Source organism: Pezoporus flaviventris, unplaced genomic scaffold (assembly GCF_033815535.1).
Source record: "Pezoporus flaviventris isolate CSIRO_AGI_PZ_B2104156 unplaced genomic scaffold, CSIRO_AGI_Pfla_v1 ptg000100l, whole genome shotgun sequence".
Classification (NCBI taxonomy): Eukaryota; Metazoa; Chordata; class Aves; order Psittaciformes; family Psittacidae; genus Pezoporus; species Pezoporus flaviventris.
In genome coordinates, this window is record NW_026892648.1 from 3,178,934 (window position 1) to 3,206,906 (window position 27,973).

General features: G+C 51.7%; 1 protein-coding gene across 6 annotated transcripts in view; it reads left to right on the top strand.

The window, feature by feature from the left end:
* The window catches only part of CNTFR (ciliary neurotrophic factor receptor), a 205,758-nt gene that overhangs the window by 135,152 nt on the left and 42,633 nt on the right, over positions 1 to 27,973 (top strand). For all 6 annotated transcript variants that reach the window (XM_061477151.1, XM_061477152.1, XM_061477149.1 and 3 more), the window contains one exon: positions 10,075 to 10,305. In XM_061477151.1, the coding sequence (XP_061333135.1) occupies positions 10,075 to 10,305 (231 nt within the window). The remainder of the gene's footprint in view (positions 1 to 10,074; positions 10,306 to 27,973) is intronic.

Sequence of the window (27,973 nt, forward strand, 5' to 3'; positions counted from 1 at the left end):
ACTTACAAATACTCAAGCGGCTTGTGGATTTGTGGGGCTTTCAAATAGTGCTGAGCCCCATCAGGAGCTCAGAAACAATTTGAGGACGATGATCCTGCAGTCATGTCATCCATGGCTCAGAATCTCTTCCCAGCCCACAACCAGAGACTCAGCCTCATTCAGTTCTCAGCAGCAGCCTGCTTCCAAGCTCTGCTGGAGTTCCAGGAGCTCTGTCCTGGGGTCCTCTGCAATGCTCCTGTAGCTGCATTCAGGGATTTATCCGATGTTTCTGGTGGAAGTAATGCTCTTTCCAATGTGCAACAGGTCTGACACGTTGCCATCATCCACCCCAGAGGTGCTTGCACCCAGCAGATGCTGTGTGTGACTGTCAGGCTGCAGCTTCACAGCTGTGCCATGGCTCAGCATGTGCCAGTGATCATTTCCAGGCTTGCTTTGCTTGAGGATCCTTCGGACTGAAAGACATGAAATGCAAATGCAGTATCTTGTTATTAAGAAGGCAAACCCTGAGGCCTTGACTTAATTGTTAACGCAGCCCCTGATGAGTGGAGTAGATGGTGCCTTATTATTAGCATTGCTTTGAAATCATCACCAGGCTCTAGATATGCATGTGTTACTTGGGGAAGTGAGTGGTGGACTGAGCCTGAAAAGAAAGACTTTGGAAAATTATTCCCATTTCATCAGCATCTCTTCTTCCCACCCTATGTTTACCATGCCACACTGGTTGGTTGGTACGGGGGGAAGAAATATCTCTCTCGGGAAGAAGTCAGTCCTGGGGTGTAACCTCCAGTGAATAGAAGGAAAAAGTATTGTTTATAGTTTCTGTTGGGAATTCCTGGGAATAGGACATCACTGGGTATACGTCACTGCCCTGTCCTGCCATGTGTCAGTGCTGCAGGTTGCACCCCTGCTTTGATTTCTACACCCAGCCTGGGTGATGCCCTTGAGTCCTGGCCCTGTGTACAGTGTGCCCTGCACACCCCCCTTGCTGGCGCTGTGCTGTAAGGATGAGGATGAACCTCCTGTACCTGTGGTTGAGACAGCGGAGGAGATTTTCCACCCTCAGGACACAGAAGTTCGTGTGTTAAGTTGCAGCGGTCCCAGCCTCAAGCCCAGCTGCTGCCGATCCACCCAGGGGTGTGAGCGTTACATCTGTAAGCGACAAGCCACTGGCCTACAGCAGGCAGAACCCAAGCCAACAGACAGACAGAAAGAGCCTGAGGGGCTGAATTTTAGAGCTATTAAATGATTAAATGCAAGGGAAAAAAAAGTTAATTTAACATCGCGGTTGTGATTTTACACACCCAAGAGCCTGGAAATTGAGAGCTCTGCTTCTCACACAGGGATCGTAACTTGGCACTGCACAGATTGTACAGTATGTAAAATTAGACTGGAGAAATAGTAAATATGCTGCAGGGACCAATACTGTCTTGGCAGAAGGAGGATGGACTGAGTGGGACCCAACAGGTCTTTTACGCCTCTGACATCCGTAATTCTGTGCTAATAAAAAGGGTATTGAGCAATGCCTGATGCTAATCCGCAGCCCTGAGTGGGGTGAAGTGGGAGCTGGGCTCTTACATGAACAAATAAAGGTCGCCCCCCATGTGTTCACACAGAGGAAAGTTGTTATTTGAGGGCGGGAGCGTGGGCATTGCCAGACAATGGTAGGAAATTGTACGCTGTGCTCCAGGCTTAAAAGGCAGGTTGTGGTCAATGGGGTGTAAGGCACCCCGATGTCTCTATCCGGCTTTGCCTCCCCTCCCCAGCGCTTGGTAAATACAGGTGTCTTCGTGCTGTTGCTGGATCACAATGAGCTTTTCTTGTGTTTACGGCTGTGATTTGGGCACGTAATTCCAAATCGTATCGATTTCCCCTTAAACGGCATTGAAAAGCCTGATCTAAGCACTCTTTTGTGGCCTGCAGCTATTTGTCCTGTCTGCATGAAAAAGCAGGGCCAGAAAACAAGCCTTTAATTCATCCACGGTACTAACACCAGTCACAAGGCAGTGAAGGGCAAAGGCTAAGGTGAGTCCGGCTTGGAGGGTGCTAGGGGGACTTTCCTGCTGTCTGCTGGTTCCCATTAGTGCCATTCATCTCTTTCTGGTCCTCCAATATCTTCCCCTCTTTATGATACCCCTTCTTGTGCTGGGACAGACACAATGTAGATGCAGGGGACTGGAGGAGTTGCAGCTTCACAAGGCAACTGCTCTTCGTCAGGAGGAGTCATCTCAAGTTTGCAAGGAGTGCAAGTCCAAGTGGCAAAGTCCTATCCTTTGGGGCATAGCTCAGCCTCTCCTGGCAAGGAGAGCACTTGGAGTCCTAGGACACAGGTAGTAGAGGACCAAAAGATCTAGGACATCCAAGAGAAGGTCTTACCAAGACCTGCTGCTGTAAAACGGGTCAACACATGAGCTCAGGCCCTCGCCTAGGATGCAAGAGCAAAAAGAGGCTGCTGGAAAACAAAAAGCCAAGATCACCAGCCTAGCAGCATCCAGACCTCTCTACTGCAGAGCAGCTGAGATGGAAAAGCAGAAGTAGCAGCAGAAGTGCATCTTCTCCTATTGCTGCCTCTAACAACATAAGATAATTTGCGCTAGCAGTGTGTGACTCATAGCAGATGGGTGCACACCAGCATTAAGACCCCTTAGCAGAACTTGGTCCTACTCTGAAGCCACGGGAAAAGGCAACTTTGGGGGTTTCCCATCTATGCATGACTAGAGAAACTGTGTTACCAAGGCAGGGTAGACTTAGGCTGCTGTTTCCAGATTTGCTTTCACCCTATGGCCAGAGACAAGTTGATGCTGGGGCAGCCCACTGCTGTGAGTGGTTGTGATGGCAAGATGTGAGTGTGATGGTACACAGGGAAGCAATGTTGCCTCTGCATGGAGATCTGGCTTGCAGCAAGGAGCACTGCCAGCATGGTGGTCCAGGCTGATATGATTTGAAAGGTCTAGAGAGCTGCAAGAGAGGCTCCATCCCAACACAGGGCTGCTGGAAATGCACCAAGACCAGTACAAGACACAAACATCGCAGTTGTGTCCTGGTGCAGGGATCAGCCAGTCTGATGATAGAATACAAGCAGAAGAATGATGTTGAAGTTATTTGTCTGCTGAGACCAGATCCCCCATCTATCTTTCACATCTCCCAGCCAGGGCTCAACATGGGATCATAGGCCACAAGGCGGGGGAGCTGCTGCACCCCCTGGGGCTAAGGCAGTGCTGCAAGGTCTTGGCCCTTGCTTCTGCTGCAAGTTCATCTTGCTTCCAGCTGTGGGTGTCTGTTCTGTGGTTTCTCACAGGGTTTAGCACTGTGGTTTTCCCCCAGAGGGTGCTTATGTCCTGCCACTGCATGGTCTTGTTGGCCCCTACACATGAGGTATGCAAGTACCAACATCCTGACTGTGCTCCAATCCCAGCTGTGCCAAGCTGGTAGCAGAGTAGGCATCATACGTCCCCATTGCTAGACCAGGAGGGAGCCTATGGTTATGATGTGTGACAATGACATGTTTGATTGCAAAAGTCCTCAGAAAGTCCCAGTTCATGTTGTATTAAGTTTCATGGAAGAAGCATCAGCCTCTTGCAGCTGAGCAGCTAGAAGGGCCATGAAGGCTCTTTTCACTCTGCTGTAGACATCCCTACCTAGCTTTGGGGTACAGACGCAGAGGGAGGTGCAATCAGCTGCAGAGAAGTGGTGGGAGATAAGGCTGCTGCAGGGCTGGAGAAGAGCTTCTTTGGAGGCAGCAGGGCTTTGCCAGCCCTCATGGAAGGACATTTCGTGGTCACATCCAGGCTGAGAGAAGAGGCTCTCTAGCTTGCATTGAGCTGAGTAAGTCAGAGAGGGAAAGTGCCTCCTTTACAATACCTCTACAGGAAACTTGAGGTCTGCTTCCAGGCTATCATGGAGTGATTGAGTGCAAGTCCTTTAGCACCCATCTGTTATCGCTTAATTAATGTTTCTTGCTAATTATCTTTTCTTGTCAAGAGAGCGAAGCTGCTGACTCCAGCAATTTACCAAAGCAGAGCAAACAAACGCGGGCTCTGCTTGCTGCAATTCTTCATTAGTGGACAAAATTAACTTGGAATGCTCTGTATCTCTGGCTACATCGATGATACTTAATTATGCCTGTTTCCTTACAAAGATGTATCCAGTTTTAAATCACTTGTAGAAGAACTGCCTTTTTAAGCGTGAAGGTCCTTCTCCTTGAAGGGAAGATTTCTGCTGCCAACGAAAGCCATGCAAAGACCAAGTGGCATCAGAGGAAATAGCTTTGAGGAAATCAAGGATGGGGTGTGCTTTAGGAAGATGATACCAGGAAAAGCTGTTCAGGGCAGACCTCAGGGTTACGAATCTGCACATGGGAGAAGGGCCACCAGCATCCCTTGGACATTTAAGGTTAATGCTGCTCAGGCTGGTGAGCATGGGTGCTGGAGCAAAGAGGGAAGCCCCAGGGTTGTGCCACTGCTCTGCCCAATGGATAGAGAAGGTGAGGAGATCCAGAGGGCAGATGGTGAAGCCACCTCTTTTTCCCCTTGCCTCCTCCACCCTCTGGGGCTCACGCTCATCTCCTGTGGGCTTATTCATCTCATTTACCATAGGAAGTTGTGGGGTTGAAGTTGCAGAGACCTTGATGGTTTATTTGCTTGGAAAGCTCTCAGCATAGCCCTGGCACTGTGTAAATATTAAATGTATAATTTATGAATATGTATACAGAGAGCTAATTAGCCAGCGAGATAATTATTCGTGGATAGTTGCCTAGCTGCGGGAGAGAGGTACAAAGGCTAATGGGGTGATGTGAAGACCTTTTTTTCTGAAGGTACGCATGTAATTCTCCCTCCTACTATGTAAGTGCTTCACATCCTGTCAGGGGAAGTGGGGACATGGCATTTCTTGCTGCCTCAGTTTCCCCATCTGCAAAAGAGGGGCAAGTCCAGAGGCTGTGCATCCTGCAGAGAGCTTGTGTCTGTCCTGAGAAATGCTGCAGTGCCTTCCTTTTGCTTGCTCCTTGCTTATGCCAGCCACAACCTCCCAGTGCATTTGGGCTCAAAGGGCCCCATTGACAGGAATACAAACCATTTTGTCCACTTCCCCTGCTCACTGTTCAAAAGACCCCTCAGGCATCTGGGCACAAAGCCCTTGAGCCACCTCCCTGGCATAGCTCTGTGCATGCTGCAGTGTCCAGCAGCACACTTGCTGTGGCTGGCAGCTGCCCATGCTGGCAGGGTGAGAGCATCAGAAGGGACAGAGGGAGAGCAGGCACTAGAGCATCCCAAGAGGAGTTTGCAGGATTTCCCTGCATTGCTACCCTTGAAGTCTCCATGCTTGTCAAGATTCATTAAGAAGGAAAATGAGGGTGATGTTTCTATTGAAGAGCTCCAGCTGAGCAGAGTGGGTTTGGGAAACATCAAATGTGCTCCCATGGGCCCCACATCTCAACTGCTTTGTCTCATCTTCTGTCCATGTTTCTCTGCTAGATTGCTGTGCCATTGGTCCTCGTAGCATTGCAGCTGCACAGACTGCACCATCAAGTTGTCACTCGTCATCCCTAGGAGGACAGCAAAGCAGCTCACAGCTCTTGTTTCCGAACTACCCAAAGTCTACCATGGGGAGCTGTGCTTGTCTGTCCCATGGGTAGCTCCTGTCTTTCCTCCACTGCAGCTCTGCAGGGCTGTGGGTAAAGCTGCAATTTCCACCTTCGTTACAGAACAGAATCATAGAATTATAGAATGGTTTGGGTTGGAAGGGACCTTCACATCTCATCTAGTCCAAACCCCTGCAATGAGCAGGGACATCTTTAAAGAGGTCGGGCTGCTTAGAACCACATCAAACCTGGCCTTGAATGTCTCAACGTAACATATACATCACCACAGCTCCTCTTGAGCTTCAGGACTCTACATTGTAAACTGTGTTGTGCCTTGCTGGTGTGTTGTGCTGCAGCAGAGGATGTGGCCCTTCGGGGTGGATGCTTAAAGGCATGTTGCTGATTGGGGTACAGCATCACAAGCTCTCCATCATGTGTGCTTCAGTCTTGTGCTGTCAGGTGACCCAAAAAGCAACATCCTTTGGAGAAGCAGGATGGTGTACGGCAGGGCAGCCTCTTGACTTCTCAATTCTAGCCAATGGTCACAGCAGTGTTGGTGCGAAGGGATCTTTCAAGTGTCTTGTTCAGTGTCCCACTGAGAAAAGGACTATCCTCAACTGTAGAACAGGTTGGCCATGGCTTTGTCAACAGAGCCTTGACAGCCTCTAAGGACAGAGATAACCCTCTCTCTGTGGGTGCCTATCCCAGCACAGCATCACCCTCAAGGAGAATAAATTTTCCTCCACATCCAGCTTGAAACACCTGAGCTGTTGGCCCTAGTTCTGCCTATGCCACCAGTCAATGTCCATCCAGCAGGGCTGGCCCTGCAGCACAAGAACCACCTTTGTCATCAATCCCCTATGTTACCAGTGACACAATGACCAGGAAGGGGGACCAGCTTCCCTCCCATCCTTGCTCGATGAGCCTTGAGGCTCTGGGTGGGCTCAGGCAGGGGTCCTGCCTGTGGGAAGTAAAGGCTCCCAGTAAAAGCTCTGGTCACCCTTGCCCATTCCCATTCTAAAGCAAAACTGTTGTCTACAGCATTGCTAGGGGTCTGCCCCATGGTGTCCCTCCCCAAAGGGGCTGCCACGTGTTCGCACAGCAGCTGTGTAATATTCCTATGCCTGGCACGAGGCCGGAGGGATGTGGGGACCTGGCTTGGCTCCAGTAGGAGCCTCCGCAAACCCAGCCAGGAGAAATGCCTCCTCTGAAGCTACGCTTTGGGTTTCTCTTTCATCAGGGGTCTTAAATCATTGCCTTGGAAAGGAGCATTGCTTTCAAAGACCTGTCTTCCAGGAATGGCTCCCTCAGCCCTTCTGGATGAGTGCCAACGTGTTTGCACTGTGTTTAAGGACAAATAGGAAATAATTCAAGGTGCCTTTTCCCCCTTCCCAGCTCAGTCCTGCTGTCACCAGCTACAGACAAGCCCTCAGCCACAGTCCTGAGAAGCAGAGCTGGGCACCGCAGAGCTTTCCCCTGCTCTCAAAACCTGGTGCAGCATCTCCAGTGTTTCTGCCCTGCAGAATCCCAACTGTAAGTCCAGGACAGCCTTTTGAGAGCCAGCAGAAAGAAAAGAAAATGTCTTTACCTTATGTAATCTAAGAAATTAGAGGAGAACTTAAGTGAGGTGCTGGGAGCTCTTACTTTAGCTCTGTTACCTGTATCTATCCATTCACCCTTCTGCTGAGTCATCTGTCTATTCATCCATTCATCCACCCCTCCATCCACCCACCCCTCCATCCACCTCCACAGTCATTCGAACAGCCAACCATCTGCCAAACACCACTGCCATTCACTGGTCCTTCCATCCCTCCTTCCATTCATCCATTCACCCATCTGCCTGCCCATCTCTCCATCCACATACACAGCCAGACAGCAGCTACTTATATGCTTATCCCCTCCATCCTGCTCCACATCTCTGCATCCCCATGTATGCCCATACACATGCATAGTCATACATTCTTTCATCTTCACACGCTTCTTGCCATCCCATCTGTGCCCATCCAGCTCTCTATCTCTGACCAGGCACATTCATCCACCCATCCACCCCACCTTCTTCCACAGTTCTACCTATCTTCCTGTTTATCTGGGCCCATTCCAACTACCTCTCCTCACCCAGCTGCCTCATCTTAAATGTCCTCCCCTCTTGCTGGCTGTCAGTGTATATTCTAACCTTTTTTAAGACACTTGAAACACAATTGTTTGATCAGCGCAGTTTCTCAAAGGCCACCACCCTTGGATACTGACTAAGATGATCCTGAGGCACCTCAACAGCATCTTACTTGCCACAGCCCAATTTTTTCCCATCTGTTCTTTGCACCCCCCTTCCCAGCAGGGACAGCATCCCCAAAAGTGCTGCTTCACTGTCAGAAGTGAGTGTCCTGACAGACCATCTGCAGGAGGACCCATACCTGCCAGTGACCAGCTTTGCCTCTGAACTCTGTCCTTTGCAGATGGACTCATGTTGTGGGCTTTCACACAGGGAATGGCTGGATCATGCTCATGTGGTCCCACTTACCAGCAGGATCCCAGGTGCTAATGTCTAGAGAGGAAGAAAATAGCAGGACAAGCATGGGGGTGCTTCTTCTGTCCCTCCCCACCATTAGCTGCATGCAGCATCCCCAGGTTCACTGGGCAACTCAGTGTTTTACCACCCTGGGTGGTGTCTTCTGCTATGGACTCCCATAAGCGCTATTTCACCCCAGATGCTGACATCTCAGCATCTAATGAACATGGGTAAAAGCACTTTCTTTTGCTTGTTTTCATTTGCTGTCTCTCATTTTATTAGAAGAAAGAACAAGCGGTCTTTCTCTGTTTGTCCTCTCCATGTCCCTCTTCATTGCTTAGGTGTTTATCACATCTTTGCTTAGCTCCTTCCTTTTATGGATGAAGGGATCGAGTCTGCTAAGCCATCTTTGTGTGGGGTTTCCATTACTTGTTATTCCTATTTCTTTTCTCTGCTCTGTTTCTAGCTGAACCTAACTCTTAATGGCATGAGGGCAGATTTGTGCCCAGCTTTTAGGGTACAGCACTTTGTTCTCAGTCCCTTTCTGAGTAATTCCTAGTGTTGGGTTTGTGTTTTGGTCACCACCAAGCTGATGTTTTCAGTAAAGTGAGCATGATGACTCCAAGACATATTTCCATGGAGGCTGCAGCTCACTGGGAGACGTGACTGTGTAGAGGAGAGCAGGGCTTCATTTTCCCTGTGTGCATCCATGTGCATTTATCACAGTGTTATTGCCCAGTGGGTTTGTACCATGATGTCCCTCTGCAAAGCTTTTGAACCCAGCTGTAATTTGGCTGCCCTGACAGCACACTACCTCCTCTCTCTGCCTCGACACCTCTTACCTATGAGTTACGAGGGTGCTGGGCAGCTCTGATCCAGCTCTGATCCCTGTTGAACTTCACTGGTGACGTCTTTTACTTGCCATGTCTGACAGCTTGTTCCCACCTTTGGTCTCCTGACCTTTAGCTGCTATAAATCCTTGTGATGACTTTCCTCCTGGGTCAGGGCTGCTTGGTTTCCTTGGGCTGTACCTTGTCAAATGTGTTTTTGAAACCCAGGAGTATTTTGAGAACTGGACCGCCTTTGTCTATGTATAAAGGCTTGATGAAGCCTTGAAAGAGCCTCAACACCTGCTCATCCGCCTATCCTGCTTCCTCCTGTGTCATGCACATACACACAGCATTTTATCTTTGCCACACGCAGCTCTGCACAACCAGTGTAGCGACATGGGAAAGATTCAATTGCTAAGGACCATTAATGAATGTCAGCCTGAGCTCCTGTCCAGAAACCTGAGAAAATTCAATTAGGCAGCTGGTGCCCAATGAGCTGTATTGCCCCACTCACAAACTGCTAAATCAAATAGCTCAGCAAGGCATCATGTTATTGTAGAGATAGAAGAAAAGCCAGGCAGAGAGACAAACAGCATAACAAGCACCACGCAGCTGCCCCTTCCCACAGCAGAGCATGGTTAGATTGCAGGGAATCTCAGGAACAGCTTCCTGCTTCCCACCTCTGTCAGTAAACATCTTGAGTTTGCTGGTGGCAGCTCCTGGGGCTCCGTTATCTCTCTGCAGGGAGTTTTTGATGCGTGCATTTGGTTTGCATCCTGCAACAGGTCATATAGGTACAGGAGTGGCAGTGACTTGCTGGTGTGAGCATCTGTCTGTGCTGTGGGGCATTTGGCTGGCAAGCCATACATTCAGCCCTCACATGTCTCCTCATGTAAAGGTCAGAAGAAAGTATCCTAAGAGATGCAGGTCATCCAAGAGTCCTTGTCCGCTGGTCTTTGCCAGCTGATCCACTGTAGTCTAAGGTTAAAATAAATCATTATCAGGGCCAGGAGGAGAACTCAGGCTTCCCTAGCCACCAACACAATAGCACTCCATGTCCCAGCCCTTCTCTCACTCCCTAGATGTGATGGTAAAATCCTATTTCCAAGGCATCTGCACCCAAAGGGCTCCAAGCTCACCCGGTTTTCTCTTCCTCCTTACAGACAGCCACATCCAGTATGAGCGGGTAGGCGCAGATGTGACCATGAAGTGTGGCTCCATGGACTGGGATTCAGCTGTGACCTGGACAGCCAATGGCACTGACATTGATGAGTCCCACCTGAATGGGTCCTACCTGATCCTGAAGAATGTCGACCTGTCGCAGAGTGGTCAGTACTCCTGCTACGAGGGCTCCTCCTGGCACCTCAAGTACCAGACCTACCTGCGCGTGGGAGGTGAGTACCCCAGCATGTGGCACTGAGGGGCACAGAGCCATGTTCTCTGCTCACATATAGACCCTCACAGCCCCTCCTGTCATCCCAGCCCCTATACCTTCCATACCTATGGTTGGCTGCCACAGTCTGATAAATGAGCAACCCAGCAGCAGGATGCTGGAATCAGCCCTTCCTTCCCCAAACTTTGCATTGAAGCAGGCAGATTATATGATGCCCCAGGAATAATTTCAGGAGGGATGTTACTTCTCCATCCAGCCCAGTGCCATGACCACCATCTCTTCTGGTGTTAAGAGTTGGGGCTGGGCTCTCAGAGGGAATTGCAGACTAGAAGGAAGTCCTGGCCAAGTCTACCACAACATAGTTGTTTCAGAGGCACAGCCAAAAGGTGGTGGCAGCTGCTGTGTGTTTGCAGGAGCCTCTGTGTACAGGCATCTTGGAGGACAGCTGCACATTCCCCAGCATTTTGCATTTGTGAGATGCGCTGATTCACAGGTCTCGCAGGCGCGGGAGGTAAGAGTTGTGCTGTGTTTCACACGATGACAAGAGCTGATAGCAGTTGTGTGTTTGGTGGCTGCTGTGTTTGTACAGCTGATTACAACTCCATGCTTCACACTACGGTGTCTGCAGCCAACAGCGATGGGTGTCTGGGAGCACCAGCTAGCATTGGCTGGCTGTGGGATGGTAACTGCTGTGGAAGATGCTGCGAGGCATCAGTTGGGGATGCATTATGAGGTGGCTGTATGTTACCAGGTTTGGAGGACATGGCAGAGCCTTTCTCTGCTCCTCGTCTCACCTTCCACACCTGGCATCAGAGCCAGGGCAGTGTTTCCACCCTAGGCCATGGTCCAGGGGCTGAAGGTCACAGGAGCTCCAGCCGTGGCCTGCATAAGCCCTGCAAACCAGGCAGTAGTGGCTCACTGCACCTGACTGAAGAAATCCAAGTATCAGAGCTGCTCCAGTGTCCAGTTCATGGTTCAGGGTCTTCCTAAGGTAGGTCCCTGGCACATGGTCCTAGAGTAAGGGGTGCTAGAAGAAGCTGAAAGGCAATGTGAGAAGCAGGTAAAGGGGGAGCAGTCATCATAGGGCAAAGGTTATGGCAATGAATAGATGTCAGTCTGGGAGCATGGCAAACAAAAAGGCAGTGATAGGTGAGTTAGAGGTATCTTAACCATGCTGTGGGGGTGAGGAGGCATTCACAGGTAGTTCAGAAGCAGGGAAGGCAGTAGGAGGCTGTGCAGCTCCTCTGGTTGGGCACACACTCACCAGATCCCCTGCAGGCAGAGGTCCCACACCATCCCAGTGCAGGGGGGGTCTCCAGGCCAGGTATGGAAGAAACAAGGGGACAGGCAACAGCTTGCAGCCTGAAACTGCTTCCTCTGCAGCTGTGGCATCACTGTGACTTTGCAATGGCTCTTCCATCTGCTAAGCGCCTCACTAATGATAATCCCTGTCAATCCGCTCAAGGACCCGTGGGAATTGCTCAGCATTAGAGCCCAAATCCTGCTGTTTCCTATTACCACGTGTTCCCATTTGCTGGAGGCTCACAGTCCCCCTGAGTACTGGGCAGCTGAAGAGCCCAGTTGGACACTGCAGGGGCCACCAGCCTCGAGAGAGAGATAGAGAAATAAATAAGTGAATGCCTGGTGTTGTTAATGCAATTAAGTATGCAACGAACTAATCAGGTGAGACGCTTTTAGTGGTAATTAATTTAATTGCCTGGATTTTAATTTAATGTTCTATGTGAGATTTCATTTCCCAGCGCTGCTGCCCCCCCTGAGCATCTTCCCCCCACCACCAACTTTTATGTCTCTGTGGGGCATGATTGATTCTCTGAAGGTGAGCAAGCTGCTGCAGAGAAGTGCATTTAGGAGCACCCCAGGAGTGGATGGGCATGGGCACAGTGATGGAGATGGGTGGCTGGTGGGAGGTTTGCAGCATGGCCTTGTGGTAGCATCCCTGCTGCAGCTGAGTGCACTGGGAGCCCAAGCCTCGGATTTGAGGGAGCTTGGACTCTTTTCGTTTCAATTGTATGGGAAGTTAAATGAAAACAGGCCTGTGGCTGCATTTTCATCTCTCTTACTGGGGCAACAAAAAAGATAAAGGCAGCAGGAGTGAGGGGCTGGAGGCTGCACACAGAGAGGTGCTGGGGATCTCATTAGACAAACAATGGTACCTGGAGCATCTCCTCAAGTGTGGATGGGTGCTCCTGGGCAGACAACACCACAGGAAGGATGTGGGGAGGGAGCAGAGAAGTGATGTGGACAGGGAAAGATGTCAGTTAGCAAAGCAAGCTCCACCGCAGGGGTCAGCAAGCACAGGGATGGAGGGCGATCTGCCAGGAGTCAAGCTGAGCAAGACCTTGCAGAGGAAATGAAGGGGGGGGGTAGCCATATAAATGTGGAGCAAACAAAGAGAGAAGAGTGGAGCCGGCTCTGCAGCCAGGTTTCAGGGGAGATTAAAGGTAAGCTCAGCACAGCCCCACAAGGAATGAACCCTGCCAGGTTTGAGCAGTGATGCTGAGAGCGAGGGCAGTGCAGGCTGCAGGAGCAGAAGGAGGATAAAACCTGGAGATGGTCCTTCCTCAACGAAAAAGATGCATTGAAGGCTTGTGGAACACCTCATCTCCAGGTGAGGACACTCCTGTTTGTTAGCAGAGCTCATTAGCAGCTGAGAGGTCAGTGGTGGTGGGAGCGGTGACACGTCTTTTGTGTCTGAGAGAAGGAAAAATCCTGGTCAGACAGCTTGACCCCACAGCACAGCAGGGCCATGGGGTGTGCTTGGAAGAGGGAGCAATTAAAGACCTGGAGGCAAATGGAAAATGGGGGAAAAATAGAAGAGGGACTTGCCAGGGAAATAACTGCACCAGATTAGCCTGATAGCTCTCTTTGATAAGGGAACTGATTTTCTAAGCCCAGAAATGTGGTCACTGTAATCTGTCTTGACTTCAGTGAAGTATTTGCTATGGTGCCACTTGGGAAATTACGAGTTAAACCAGAGAAAATGTGGATTAATACAAGAGTTGGAACATGGCTTAGGAGACGGCTAAAGGGGATCAGATTGTGCTGAAAGGGGAGCTGCTGGAGGGATAGAGTAGCTTCACCATCAGCCTTTGGACTGCTCTCAGTGGTGTTTCCCGTAATGTTTCTGTCCCACAAGGACCAGGGAGCTCTGGTGGGATGTGCCATTGGCTGTGGAGTACCTGGAGGTTACTGGGATGGGGATTTTACAATGGAGGGACCAGAATACTGTGCAATGGTGCAAAAGGCACAGACTGCATGAAGATGTCTCATGAGTGGCTTCAGCAGGGAGGCTGAAGGACATGGGTAGCTCAATTGGTCCTTGTAGTTGGGTTTGATACCCAAGTCCACATCATGGGGCGGAGGCTGGGGGTAGCCAGGCTGTCTCATCTGCTCCAGGGATGAGGACAACAGTGCACATGCAGTGGGGGGACAGTGTGCACCCAGGGATGGGGTGACTGACAGATGGAGAGCTCACCTTGGAGATAAGGAAGGGCCCCATGGGCTTGCTTATCCCTAAGAGTCCCAGATCACTCATTTCCAGGGAATGGGTCATCCCAAGCACAAACCAGCTCAGGAAAAGGTGGGACTCTTCCACAGGACTTAGAGGAACAACCTGTTGCTCTGCCTCCTTTTTTCAGGCAGCTGAGCATGAAGTGAGGCACAGGAGAGTAACCAGGATGCTCTGTGTTTATCTCCAATGGATAGCATGCCCTGCAGCCTGGAGAGCAGCAGATGCCCAAGTGTGTCCAGAAGCAGCAGGCAATGGGGCCAGGGGTTTTGACATACTGGGTATCCCTGTCTGAAGCCCAGGGCTGAGCACCAAGAGCAGGCAGGAGGTAGGGGAAGGCTCCGGATACCAGGAGTGTGGTGCTGGGCTCCCGGCTTGCCCCTGCAAGCCACAGTTGTGCATTTGGAAACATGCAGCCGGAGGGCCTGGGGGTGGATATAACAAAGACGTTGGGAAATAATGCACTCTTGAGGTTTGGCACACGGCTCCGTGTGTTACAGAATGTTATAAAAATACTGCTAATGGGCCAGAGAGGAGTGGAAACGCACGGCGGAAAGGCTGCCAGAAGCCAGAGAGCGCACATGGGAGCAGGGAGGCCTTGTGTGCAAAGAGGGGAGGGAGGGAGGCAGCCAGGGCAGGCGTTCATCCTTCTACTCCCATCCCACCGTCCCTTTCTAACCTGCTTATCGCCGTCCTGGCGTGGTGGCTCTGCCTGTTTGCATCTCTCCATTCATCCCTCCACTCAGGTTTGGGGATGCCCAAGCACTGTGCTGCTGACCCCATTGCTCTGCCAGCCGCTGCCTGACAAGGGGGCTGGGGTTCAGGCAGTGGTGGGGTCTGCATGAGATGCATGAGAGACAAAATCCTCTCTGGCACCAGGGCTACAGGTCAGGATGCAGGCAATGAAGTGGTGGCATGGCTGGACGTAGCCCACCGCCAAGTGCCATCCCTGCCTCATGGGCATTGCTGCCTCAAGAGACAATGGGAAAGGGACTGGCAGAGGGCAAGCTGCTCTGGGCTGGCCTCCTTCCTCCATGTCTGTCACTGCAGTGGCTGGAGAGAGAAAGGGGAAAAAACATGCGGTTTGACAGAAAACGACATGGAAAAACAACCAAATTAACAGAAAAACAAACAAAGCAAAACCAGAGAAGAGGGAGGGGGGGAAGGGGCACAGCAACAGGAACCACATGTGAGCAGGGAGGCCGGGAGAGCCCGAGTGTGTTCTCTGGCCTGATTAGCAAGCAATCAAACATCGGCCACTAATAAATAATCAGAGTCTCCCTTTTCTCTGCCTTAGAAGTCCCTTTCCTCCCAGCTGGGCTCCAGCTGCAACCAGAGGGTTGGACTGCAGTTTGCATCTCCTTTGGGTTTTTTTGCTGTTTTTATAACTACTTTTCTTTTGTACCCATCCAAAATAAAGAAGACAAAAAGAAGGTAATAACCTCTTAATGTAAGACGTGCACTTTTGGCTCCCCAAAAGAAGGATGCAGCACCGGTGAAGATGTGAGCATCACACGCTGGGCACTGGCTGAACAGTGAACAGCGAAGGAACAAAGGCAGTGCCAGGGATCGTTCTCTGCCTGCCTGCTTCCATACATTGGTTATGTGTGAAAAACTGCAGGAGGACACTGCTAACATGCTTTGTCAGGAAAACAAAGGTTTGGCTGTCTCTGGCAGCCATCGGTGAGGATGCCTCTGCCTTGAAGCAGGGTGCCCTGGTCAGGCCGTTGGTCCTGCTGCTGGCATGGGTGCTGATGGAGAAGCACAGGCTCGGGGTCAGAGCATGCAGAGATTTCCCTGCTCATGTCCAGCAATCTGTGACGCAGGGCTTGGGTTTTTTTAACAAAAATCCCTTTTGATGGATTTTTTCCCCTCTGAACTTATCCAATCCCTTCCCATGGCCATGTAAACTGAGGCTATTTCAAGAGCAGCAAGTTAAACATGACTGTGGCCGTTCCCTGGCACTAGTGCCAGCTGGCAGGGAACAATACCCACCCCTGTAATTCATCCTGCTCACTCTCCAAATGTGCTCCTATCCCTCAGAGACAGCCCTATGCAAGGTCAGCCCCAAAACTGTGCCCATGCAATGCTTGGGGCAGTACTACATTAACCTGAACCAAACCTGTGTCAGGGATGGAGCTAATAAATATAAGTATGTGGGTGCTGATGTTCAGCACTGGCAGATGCAGCCCAAAGCTGTTGGATATATTGTTATGGATGTGGTTGTTTTCTCCCCACATGCCTGGGTGGGTGCAACAGCACTGGGATGCTTCGCAGCCAAGCATCACCCCCTTGACTCCTAAGAGCCAGAGAAAGGGAAATATAGACAAGGTCAATTAGATTGCAGGAGTGCATCATTCGTCAAAATTCAGCTTTGTATCATGAGGCATGCAGGCTCTCCAGTCACTGCCTTTCCGTGCCGAGCTGTTTGCTTGCGGCTGGGAAAACTCAACAGACAAACTTTGCTGCCTGTGCCCAGATTTCGGGTCTTGGCCCGGCTGGGAGTCTGGAAAGGCATGCTGGTTAACAATATGCAAATTGCCATCCCAGCTTTTTAAGGAGAAAGCCAAAAAAACAAACAAACAAAAAAAAAATGAACACAATCCCACCAAAAACCCCCACCACGCTCCCAAATGCAATTAGTCCTAATCGAATTAGGAGCCCGGCTAGAAAAACAAACACGTTCGCAGGCAGCGGGTGACCTTTCTGCCCCATCCAGCGGGACGCACGCTGCCGTGCCGCAGCGGGAAGGGATGAATGAAGCTGTGCCCTGTGTGTGCAGGGAACTCGCACGCTTGCACCCACCCGTGCACGCACCCGAGCCCTGCTGCATTCCTCCCATCCTTCCCCTTGCCGGGCTGGGCAGCCGGCCCAGCTGCAGCATAGCAGAGTGATGCTTCTTTGGCTCGCTATGTAAAACATGATAATCTGGGGCAGCCGGTGTCAGAAACAATAAAAATATCCCCTCTCCCATCCTCGTGGCCCCCCTTTTTGCATGGGGGAGCTAGGGGCAGCGAGGAGCGAGCGAAGCAGCACGTGGCATTTATTAGTGCTGGTGGCTCTGCCCTGGCCTCAATGATGCTGTGGCCCACAGAGCCTCTGCTTGAGGGAAGAGCAAACCTGGGATGTGGCCAGTGTGTGTGGGATCACATGGTGGGTCTCCACTGGTATCTGAAGGGATATGGCCTCACGCTTGACCCCATCAACTGTTGAGCTCATGTTGGGTTGGGTGCTATGGAGAGGTCATAGCTTCATCTGACTCACAGCAGGAGCATCGCATGGCACGCGGGCACCGAAAAGCAGAGAAGGTGATCAACCCCTTACGATCCCACTTCGCAGAGTGGAGATGGGGAATTCCGGGGTTGATGGTGACCAGCCACAGCCAGGGATGGAGCATCCATAAAGGAGCAGGTGATGAGGTGCAAGAACCCTCTTGGTGAGCAGCTGGCCATGTCCTGGGCTTTGGACCTACATATGAATCGAGTCCAGAGGCTCCCTGTGCATCCCCTCCTGCAGCAAGGCTGGGGACAAGCTCATGGGATGAACCGTCCCAGCAGCTGCTGAGCTGAAGGAGAAGAGGAAAATCTGTTCTGGGGCTTGGCAGCTTCCTGGGGAACTCTCCCTGTCCTCTCCTAGCATGAAAGCCAAAGGCTGCGTGCAGCACCAGCATGCCGTGTCCCAGCACATGGCAGCAAAGCCTCTCCTGAAGTTTGTTTATCCTCTTTAACGCAGTAAAGCCAGCCCCATAATTAAAGAAGCCCAAGTCCAATCTGAACAGCTTCCCACAGCCCCTGCTCCATCCAGAGTGCTGGGAATTGGGGTGTTGAGGACAAAGCCTCCTCGGCTGGGGGACAGTGGAGGCCTGGGTCTGTGCCTCCTGCAGTGAGTGGAAGGGGCACACGCTGGTGATTTCATTGCCCTGGCTCCTGAGCCAGAAAGGATTTTGTCTCGGCCGCTCCTAAGTGCCCCTTGTCAAAATATTTGGTGTGAGCCTCCTGCCAGCGGTGGATCCCCAGCTCCGAGGGTGCTGGGAAAGACGGGACCGGCCAGGATGTAACCACCTCCTGTCACTGCAGCAATGAGGCAGGGAGCAAAGGGGTCAATGCTCCCCTTTGGATGCTGCTTCTGCTTCTCCACCCATAGCTCCACAAGTCTGTGGCACTTGAAGAATATCACAGTCTGCCTTGCAGACTGCTGGAAGAAGAAACCCTGCCGGGGTCACCCATGTCTGCAGGGACCCAAGCCAGGTAGTCTGCCCAGGGATGGGGAGACCCCACAGTGGGAATCCTCTGTGTCACCCTCTCTCCTGCCTGGAAGGAGAAATGGCATTCAGCAACGAATCCTTATCTTTTCCCAGCTCCCATTGCTTCTCCCTCCCTCCCCAAAACTGCTGGCAGCAGCTGGGAACCGTTTCAGGGCCCGGGCAGGCAATGAGGTACCGGCCAAGGGCTCAGCAGGGTCAGGGCAGGATCCAGTGTACTTCAGCACGAGAGGCATTGTCATTAGCTATGGTTTCATGAGCTGGTGCATCTGCTGTAAATAATTTAGCAGAGAAAATGTGTGCTAACAGCAGGTCAGGGCAGGGAGGAGAGGAGAGGAGAAGAGAGGGAGGAGAGTCTTGGGTCTGGAAAGCAGGGAAGGGCACTGGAAATAGTGAGATTATTTTCCTCCTGTTAGCAGGACAGGGTGGTGTCTCCCCTCTCCCCCCCCCCCCCCCGGAAAAGGAGTCAGAGGGTTCCCATGCCCGATGGATCCCTTCTCTCCCCAGTCCCTTCCTGAGCTGTCAGCATCAGTACCAGAGGCAATTGCAGGACAATTTCCAGTTGCTCTTGCTCCAAGCAGTTTAATGCTGTTTAAACAATTACGCAGTTGATAAATTTTGACAAGAAGAGATAGAAATAGCCTGGGAGAGCCACGCTGTAGAAATGCTCTAAACAGATGTCCCTTTTCTCCCCCTCCTGTGCTCCCTGGGGGTCTTTATCATTTGTTGCCAGCTAAACAAGACAGTGTTTGCATGAGTTGGGGTGATGGGGAGGGGGAGTAAAATGCCTTATTAACATGGTTTATGATACCATCCCTAGGGTGATGGCTGCTTCTTTTCTCTCCTGGATGGTCTTCCCTGTACCAACAGGAGCTGTGCACAGCCTGCCGAGCATGGATGTGGCTAACAGCAGGCCATTCATCCCTCTCCCCACTGGTTCACAGGGTACCAGACTGGGCAGCCTGGCTGCTGGTGATGTAGTGGAGGGAAAAGGGTGCTGGGTGTTTGACAGAAACAAGTGAGCAGTGACAACTAGCTGTGCCGAATAACATGGGAAATCTGGTCTCATTGTAGGGATGTGGAGAGCCAGAGCTCAAAAGTGCCCATGCAGAACCTCATGCAGTAGGGACCAGAAGTGGCTCCCCAGTGCCGCAGTTTGTCCGTACTGAGACAGATGTAGAGGATAATACAGGTTGGATGGGGCTTTGAGCAACCTGGTCTAGTGGAAAGTCCCTGCGGCAGGGGGTTGGAACTAGATGATCTTTAAGGTCTCTTCCAATCCAAACCGTTCCATGATTCTATGACAGAGCAACCATGAAACCAGGACTGGGCCAAAGCCAGGTCCACAGTGGAAGCCTGATGTCCTGCTTGGCTGAGCTTGGATGTGTAGGGAGAGGAGATGGATGCTGCTGTCCATCTCTGGAGGCCAGGAGATCACTCAGTGGGTCCATGCCAGGAAACTGCAGGGTGGGAGACAGAGCTGAGACCGTGGTGCTGTAATTTAGCACACTTTGGGCTGCCTTCTTCTGAGCGCTCCCAACATGTTTTTTAGCTTGCCACAGCCTTGTGTAACTTTGTGTGTAACTTTGTGCATGTCCCATGTGGAGTAATGTGTATGGTGTATGTTGTCTGTCGTGTGTTGCAGGTGCATGTGCCCTGTCCTCTCGGTCAGGGAAGAAAGAAGAGGGCAGCTGCAGGCAGCTTTCTGCCTTTTGGCTGTCTCCTGGGTGCTGTGCAACCTGCGTTGGTCCGAGCCAGTGCCTGGGGACTCAGCCTGCTGGAGCCAGGGAGCTGTGAAATACGTTGTGTGTTTGGCAAACGGGCTGGGATTTGTCATGTGTTGTTGCCTTTGGAGCTGACATAGCGCTGTCCGCTTTTTGGGGAACAGCTCCCTTCCTGAATCCTTGCCTCTGATGGCAGGGGACACACTGATGGTGTGGTCTGTGGGACCCAACATACGCTTATCCCAGAGAAGTGGTTTGTGCTCCCAAACTCATTCCTGCAAGGAGGTAAAAGTCCAAAACATCCAGTGCTACACAGGTATTTGAGCACAGAGAGGAGGATTCTGGGCAGAAGGGTGTCCATGTGGGTGTCTCTGTGCAGGTATTGGTCCAGGGCATGACAACCTGCCTGTGCGTACCTCTGCATCCTTTCCCGCATGCTGCAGCATCATTACCTGTCAGTGTTGTTGTGTGGCCTCTCAGGCAGCTCTGTTGCTGGAAAGCCTACGTGCAATGGATTTGAATGTGCATTTGCAAAGAGGGGATAGTAGCCTAGAGGGTCTCTGCCTGTTTGTTGTGCAGACATTTCTGGCTCCTTACAGATTTCCTATCTCTCAGTCCTCCAGTGTTGATTAGTTTCTGCTCTCTGCATTTGGAACCAAGCTGCTCCCCCTTCCCTCTACGTCTGACTTCCCTAAGTCACCAGCCAGGTGTAGCTGCCCTCTGCAAAAGCTCTTTTAGCTTCTTCCTCCTCTTCCTCCTTTGCCTTCACCAAATCCCAGGGATCCAGACTCCTGTGCTGTGATGGGGACACAAGGCAGCCCCTGCCACATCCCATTCCCCTCCCTGTCAGGGAGAAGAGCCCCAGCTTGGTGGCAATCAGGGGAGCCAGAGCCTGAATTAAAAGGCAGAAGGGGAAACTGAGGCACAGAGTGGGAGCAATTTCCCAAAGCCACACAACTGGGCTTAGAAATCAGGCTGGTGATTCAGTGCCCTCCTCACCCTACATGGCTTCCCAACTGGGGTGTGCTGGGTTGAGCCCCATCACTCCAGTGTTCTCACCCAACATGGCCCACCCGGGGGGGAGCAGCACACTCTGGTACTCTGCATTGCACCATGCCGTGGGACAGGTCATGGCAGCATTGCCCATGAGCAACCTCCACACATGCTCCCCTTTCTGCTTCTGTCATCCAACTCTTCCTCCCATCCCTCCTCCTCCTCTTCCCCTTGCCCAGCCAACCAAGCCAGAGCTGGTTGAGCATGGCTGGCCAGCATGTGGGTTTATTTCTGCTTCCTTCTGAGAAGGGGGGAATTCCCATATATCCTGTTGACTGCTGCATTAAACATAACTGCTGAAATAAGGTCCAAAATCAGACCCTTGCACTCCTCTTAGAGAAGAGAGGATGGAGGGAGGCAGCTGGTGCTGTGGCCACTCCTGCTATTCACATTGATGCAAAGCAGTTGGCAAAACTCTGCTGGGCTGGAGACTGCAATAGCACCAGGCTGCTCCTTGCTGTAAGTGCCAGAGGTGACACGTGCCTTTTGCAAACCAGGCTTGCCCTGCTGGAGCAATCTGTGCGCACCAACATTGCTCCCTTCACCTCTACAAACTGGGGACAGGAAACACCACTCACTATTTTAGCTGCTGAGGCAGTGTTTGTGGGTATGATTTTTGCCATAGCAGTGCAGGGGTTGCTGCACTGGCCCACAGAGGATGCTGAGGGTTTTGTTCAGAGGTGAAAAAGAGCGGTGGGCTTTTTCACGGGCATTAAAAAGCTCACAAAGCTGCTGTGACACATAGTCTTTGCAGGCATCATTTTGCTGCATTCCCTTCTCTCACTTCCCCGTCTCCTGGTGACTGGTGGATCACAGCAAACCTCTGGGGTGATTCTCATTTGAGGCAAGCAAAGCGGCTGCCTGGGCTGGTGGCAGTGTGAGGTCTGTGCTGCCACACACTTCCAGGGCTTAATTTTGATAACAAAAAGGCAAAATTGCAGAAAGCACAGAAGTTACCTCCCACAGGAGGGTGCAGGATGGAGACACCCAACCTGTGAGCTTGTACTGGGAGAGGCTGGCCTCAAAAAGACTATTCTAGGGCTTTCAGAGCAAGAATAAGCCAGCTCTTCCAGTGCTGCATATGTACAACAAAGAGACGATTTTACCTCCTGCAGATCGGTCCTGGGATGTTATGGGAGGAGTAGTTTGAGAAGGACCTTGGAAAAGCAGGGCAAGTAAAGAAGAATGCAAAGGGAGCCGCTGAAAGAACTATTTTAAGTCTTTCTCCTTTCTGCCATAAGGATAAAGACTTAAAATAGTCTTTTCAGTGGCTTCAAGGGGAGCTGGAAAGATGCCCTGACTCCGTTGGTAATTACCTCCAAGCAGAGAAGATACTGGGTACTAAACCAGCAAGCAAAGCCATAACTAGAACCAGTGACTGTAAGCTTAGCACAGCCATGTTCAAATTAGAAATGAGGTTTATATTTTTAATAGAAAAAATGATTAAGCATCAGAACAACTGCCAAAAGCAGTGGCTGCTCCTCTGTCGCTTGTTATCTGCAGAGCACGGCTGGCTGCCTTGCTGAAAGATGATTCAGTCAAGCACGAGTTATTGGGCTCAATAGAAGGGTAACGGAGGGACATAATGGCCTGTGCAACCCGGGAGGTCAGGTGAGATGAACTAATTTTCTTCTGTGGCCTTCATGTCAGTGAGTTAAGGAAGGTGCATATCCCTGCCGTGCAGATTTAGCTCCGCGGTGGCTGTTTCCTTCACTGAATAGTGAGGCTCTGGTGTTTGACGGTGAGGAGCAGGGCTGCGAGGACAAACCTGCAGCACAGCAGGCTGTGGGGTGTCAGAAGATGCCGCATGTCCCTGCTTAGGATGCAGCTGAGACTGTGGCCCTCATCTCCGGCATCTTCTGAGATAAATGGTGCTCATAGGTGGCCTTAAAGATAGTGGGAGAGTGGAGTTTATGAGGAGCAAAACGAGGGAGATGGGGGGAAGGTCAGAGTTGCCCTCACTGGGTCTAAACTGAGTTAGCCCAACCCTGAGCTGAGATGCTGTGGGACAGTGATGGGCTGGGGTCAGTGGTGGCTTTACTGATGTCTCAATCAGCTGTACTCTCCAGCACCGAGCTGCTTTGACCAGTGCAGGGAGGTTAAGCAATGTGTTGGGGGCAGCACCCTGGGGCAAGGTGCCTGGGTAGGGGAGGGTTAGCAGGGCTGGGGAGCTCAGGAGGAGCGTGGCTCCTTGCCCAGCTCCGTTCTGGCTCCCTCATGCCTCAGCTTTGTGTGCATTTTGCTCCTGGGCAGGAGGAGCTGAGGATGGGCTCAGCACTGGGGTGTCTGCAAGGAAGAAAAGCAAAATGGACCAAAATAGGGTGAGATGGCTCAGGGCTGAGAAAGGGAAGGGAGAAGGGAGACAGGAAGGGAAGACTCACGTGAGACATTAGCATGAAGGAGAGGAAGCTCCTGCAGCCCTCCTTCAAAGGAGGGATTGACAGAGACCTGATGAGGAGCCGAAGGGAGATAATGTGCCATCAAAAGGCAGTGGGGAGGGAGCTGGGAGCAAACCTCTGCCTCCAGTGTGCAGACAGGAGCTTGGCACAGTGCACACAGAAGCACTTACCTCCCTTAACAGCCAGGCAGAGCCTTCCAGGCCGTCCCATTAGGAGCTGCTTCCCCAGGCGAGCTGGCACAAAGTGCCGGGCTAGCCCAGGGACCTGTAATGTCACAGAGCCTGCAATGCCACCTCCAGCCATGGCACTCCAAGCTCCTCCAACTGGGAATAAGGCAAACCCTGAATGAGAAGCAGGGAAGCACATTAGTTTGGGGTGAGAACAGGTTCGCTCATCTCTTTCTGAAGTCGTCTGACATCTCCAGGAGCAAGAAGAGCCATGCATCCGTCAGGGGATGTCATGCACCCTGCAGGTTGTGGCGCAGCATCCTTGTCCAAAGGTGCTGATGTTGCACAAGGGGAAACAGCTCAGCACAGGAGGAACTGGTGGTCCAGCGTAGCAAATGGACCGTGCTGGGCTTGCAATCGAGCTGGAGATGTGGGGCTTCAGGCTTGTTTTGCTCATGGGCAAAGCAGGACCAGGCTCTCCACCAGCACCCTGCACGCAGCAGGCATGGGTGAGCTCTTACGGGGCAGGCAGCCCAGCACAGACACCAGAGGAGGGGGATGCAGCCCCAGCACAGGACTCCTGCCGAGCAGCTTTTCCCCGTGAAGGAAACTAACACGCCAGCAGCCGCTGCCAGACACAATCCGAGGCGCGTACGGCGGGAGGAGCTGGCTCTCCTCGTGCTAGGAGGGGGCCAAGTCGTGTTCACCTACCGCTCCGGCAGCACTCCCTGCTTTGCATGAAAGAGGCGCTTTGATTGCTGACATCTGTAGACAATCAGATAAGAATTAGACTTATTCCTCGCGGCATAAACGGTATTTCTAATCTCATAATCCCTTAATATTTTTCTCACCAGGATGTGGCCGCTTCTAATCCCTCAGAGTTTGTTCTTGGGCAAATTTCAGGGAAGCTGGGGAGGTGCAGGAGGAGGGCTTGGCCACCTTTCCCTCCCCTCACCCCACAACCCCTCTGGGTATGAAGCAGGCACAGGAAAGCCAGGCATGCAGCATCCCCTCTTGCCATCTGGAGGATGCTTATGCTCGGATGGAGGTGTTTGCAGAGCCCTTTCACCAGCGTTGCAAAGAGCCCCTGTGGGTCTTCCCAGGTTTGCCTCTGCTCAGCATCCCTGTGGTAGCAGCAGCAGGCTCCAGCCTGGTTTGGCCACTTGGCTGCTTTCCAAAAATAGAGGCTGATCCCTGAGGAACAGCCTGGGACCTCTATTTGTGTGCTGGAGAGGCACAGAAACGACACCATCCTGCTGCTGCAGGGCTCAAAGTCTAAGGTCTCCAGGTAGCTGAGTGTAGTAGGTGCTTTGTAAGGATGCTGGGCTGCATTTAGCACTAAATCCTGTTCAAGCTAGAGTAAGAAGAACCACTTGGGTTGCTTTTTAGCCCCTGTCCTGATGTTGGAGTTCTGGGTAATGATGTGCATCTCTTCAGCCACCCAATTGGCTTTCCCTGCTGGCCACCTTACAAGCATGGTTGAGAAGGGGTCTGGAAACCTCCCCCTGCCTACCCAGAACAGACAGGGACAGCCATTTCTCTTGTTCCTGCTGCATTTTTCCTTCTGCAGCCCACCCCAGCTGTGCTGCAATGGCTTCACTGGCTGACGCTGAATCACAACAGGGGCTTGCACTCATGCTGCCACAGTGGGAGTTGGAATGAAATCCAGCCAGAGTTGTACCAGGCTTCCCTGCTGCCTGCAAGGTGTGTGCAGCCCTCTGTGATGCAGGGATGGAAATCTTGCCCTGGGCACCAACCCATCCCAATGCACTAGGGTCAAATAAGCAGGCACTCAAGGGAGCAGCTTGCAGCGCAGATGTAGAGGTGAGCAGAGGTGTGTTGGTCTCTGAAGACTCAAATCAGCGTTTTTCCTATCTCCTGGGTTTCTTCTCTTTTGCAGCAGCTGTTTCTTCTCCTGCTGCTTCAATTTCCCACACACACACACTTTTTATTCCCCAGACAGGTTGGAGAGGCAGCACAACTGCTTCAGCCATGTCCTGGGCAGCTTCATCTTGGGATGGTGAGGGTTTTGGAGATGGTTTCGTAGCAATGAATACTCAACCAGTCTGTATCTGCTCATGAAGTTTACAGAGCCCCACACTGGTACAGCATGCCCATAGCATGGGCATGCAGTAGGGCAGAGGATGCGAGAGGAGGCTACTTCCCCTGCGTGGCATGCCCATCACCATCCCCTATGTGCTCTTCTTCCAACATCCTGCGTGCTGGGTTACCAGCATCCTTTCCCTTTGCCATGTTGAAACCTATTTGTCATTTCCTTGCAGCCCTGAGCGATTTGTTACTATAGCTACATTTTTCCATGCAGAGAGAGCTCAGATCAATGCCGGGCTAAGGTCTCCCTCCCATTTCTGCACAGCTGGAAGGCAAGAAGAGGGCTTAGCCTCGAGGCCAGGCATTGCAGACTGTACCACAGGGATGCTGTGGTTGCAGGACTCAGGACACAGCAGTGCAATGACACAACTTGTCCAGGAGTCCCTTAATATCATGCAAATACCGTAACTCTGAAGTCCATAGGGAGAGAGATGCTGTTGGCCTGTGATGAAGCAGTGCAACACTACAGTGCATTTCCCTTCTCCTCCCTGAAGTCTGGCAAATGGAGAAGGAGCTGGAGGGTACCCTCGTTACGCTGGGAGGTGCTAGATTTCAGATCCTTAAGGGTTTTTCCCAGAAAGGGGAAATGAATGGGTTCTGCTATTCACTGGCAACTTTGGAAAAATGCCCTGGAAGTCAGAGCCAGCAGAGAATTTTTGGTGAATTGGAAAGTTAGAGAATTAAGTGCTTGGCTTCAAGATTTTGCTCCTTTTATTTCTGTTTGATGAGGGTTTTAATTAAATTGGAGGGAGCTCCAGAAGGAAAAGCCCTGGAAATTCAACCTTTCATTTAAAATCACCAGAAGAAAAAAAAACCAACCCAAACAATAATGCTGCTGTTGTGTTTCCATGGGAAGCCAAGAATCTGCAAAGCAGCCACAAATGTGTGAAACCCTTCGGCATGGTCTGATGCCTGGAAATCACTGGGGTGAGGTGTGGGGATACAGTTTTCTCCATCCCCATTTGAGTGGCCCCTTGGCTGCAAAGAGGTGCTGCCTTTCATGTGTGTCTGTGTGGCTGGGGAAGGCATGGGTCCATGACTGTGGGGTGGGTGAGAGAACACTCTCTGCGGCACCCTGGGGCCAGTGCGGGTGCAGAGCAAGGGTTCACCAAGCCCTGTGTCATGAGGATGGGGAAGGAGATGGGTAAATATGCCTACTGTCACTAGGACTATGTGTCTCTCCCCTTTCCTATGCTAGGATGGTGTTTTGTTGCTCCCTGAGATCTCCCTCCCTGAAGGACCACCACTCAGAATCTGGCCATGTCAAATCCTGGGCAGAGAGCCCCTGAGGGTGGATAGACATCTCAGCCTGGCCTGGAGGCCACAGCTTTGGCCCCAGCCTGGGCCAGCATATTGAAAGATGCCATGTGGCATCGCATCTGTGGCAGGAGGGCAGTGACAGCATCCCTTTGACACTAATGACCTCCAGAAGTAGGTTGCGCCTGTGTTATCTCCATCCTTGAGGACAGCCCAGTCCCTGTCTCTTAAAGCTTGTTCAAACCAGCCCTTTTTCTCCTCGAGGCTGGGATAACATCTCTGCACACAGCCGAAGGCCCTCCTGGCTCCACAGTAATCACCCAGAGCTGCACCAGGAAAAGCAGGTAATTAGATTCAGGCGCTTGCTTCTCCAGCAGCAAGCAGATGCAGCGAGACAGAAGTCCTGCAGAGACTTCATTCAGGGCAGGGAGAGAAATTTTGGTCTTGATCTTCCCCATCACAGCTGCCGGTATGTGGCCGCTGAGCCGGGGACCCGCTCCCCCCATCCAGCCATGCCTCGCTGGCTTATCATTTCCAATCCTATCAGAAACAAAACTGCTGCTGCTTAATGCTTCATTACAGGCTGTTATGCGTCTCCTGCACTGCCCAAGAGAGCAGCAAGGAGGGCTCTGACTCTATTTAATAACTGTTTCATGGTTCCTAATTGACAGATAAAAACGCTACTAACTCAGTTTCATCGAACATAATCCATGGGCAGGAGCAGCGGTGCCCTTCTGGAGCCCAGGCGGCAGCCTGAGTTTGGATCCATTATTGTGACATGGGAAATCCGTAACGCACTGATGTGCCATTGCGATGATGGGTTTACGCCTCACTTTTTCTTCTGTTGGTTTTGGCTTTTACAGCCTTTGTGGGGGGCTGTTTGGGATGGATTTGCGGAAGGGTAGCCGGGGCAGGCAGAGGAAGTGAGGTGGTGGCTGGTGGGTGCTTCATTTCAGGGGGCTGCTCCCACAGGGGTCGGCATGGTGCTTTGCAGAGAGGGCTGGCTTTGAAGCTTATCCCCATGAAGCTCTATCTCTGGTCACTTCAGGGATGTGTCTCGTGCTGGTAGGTCCCCAGACCCAGGGCTGTCACCCTGTGGCTGTCAGTCTGAGCAACACTTGCACCTAGAAAGATCCATCAAGCCTTTCAGCTCTGATGGGAAAGTGTCCG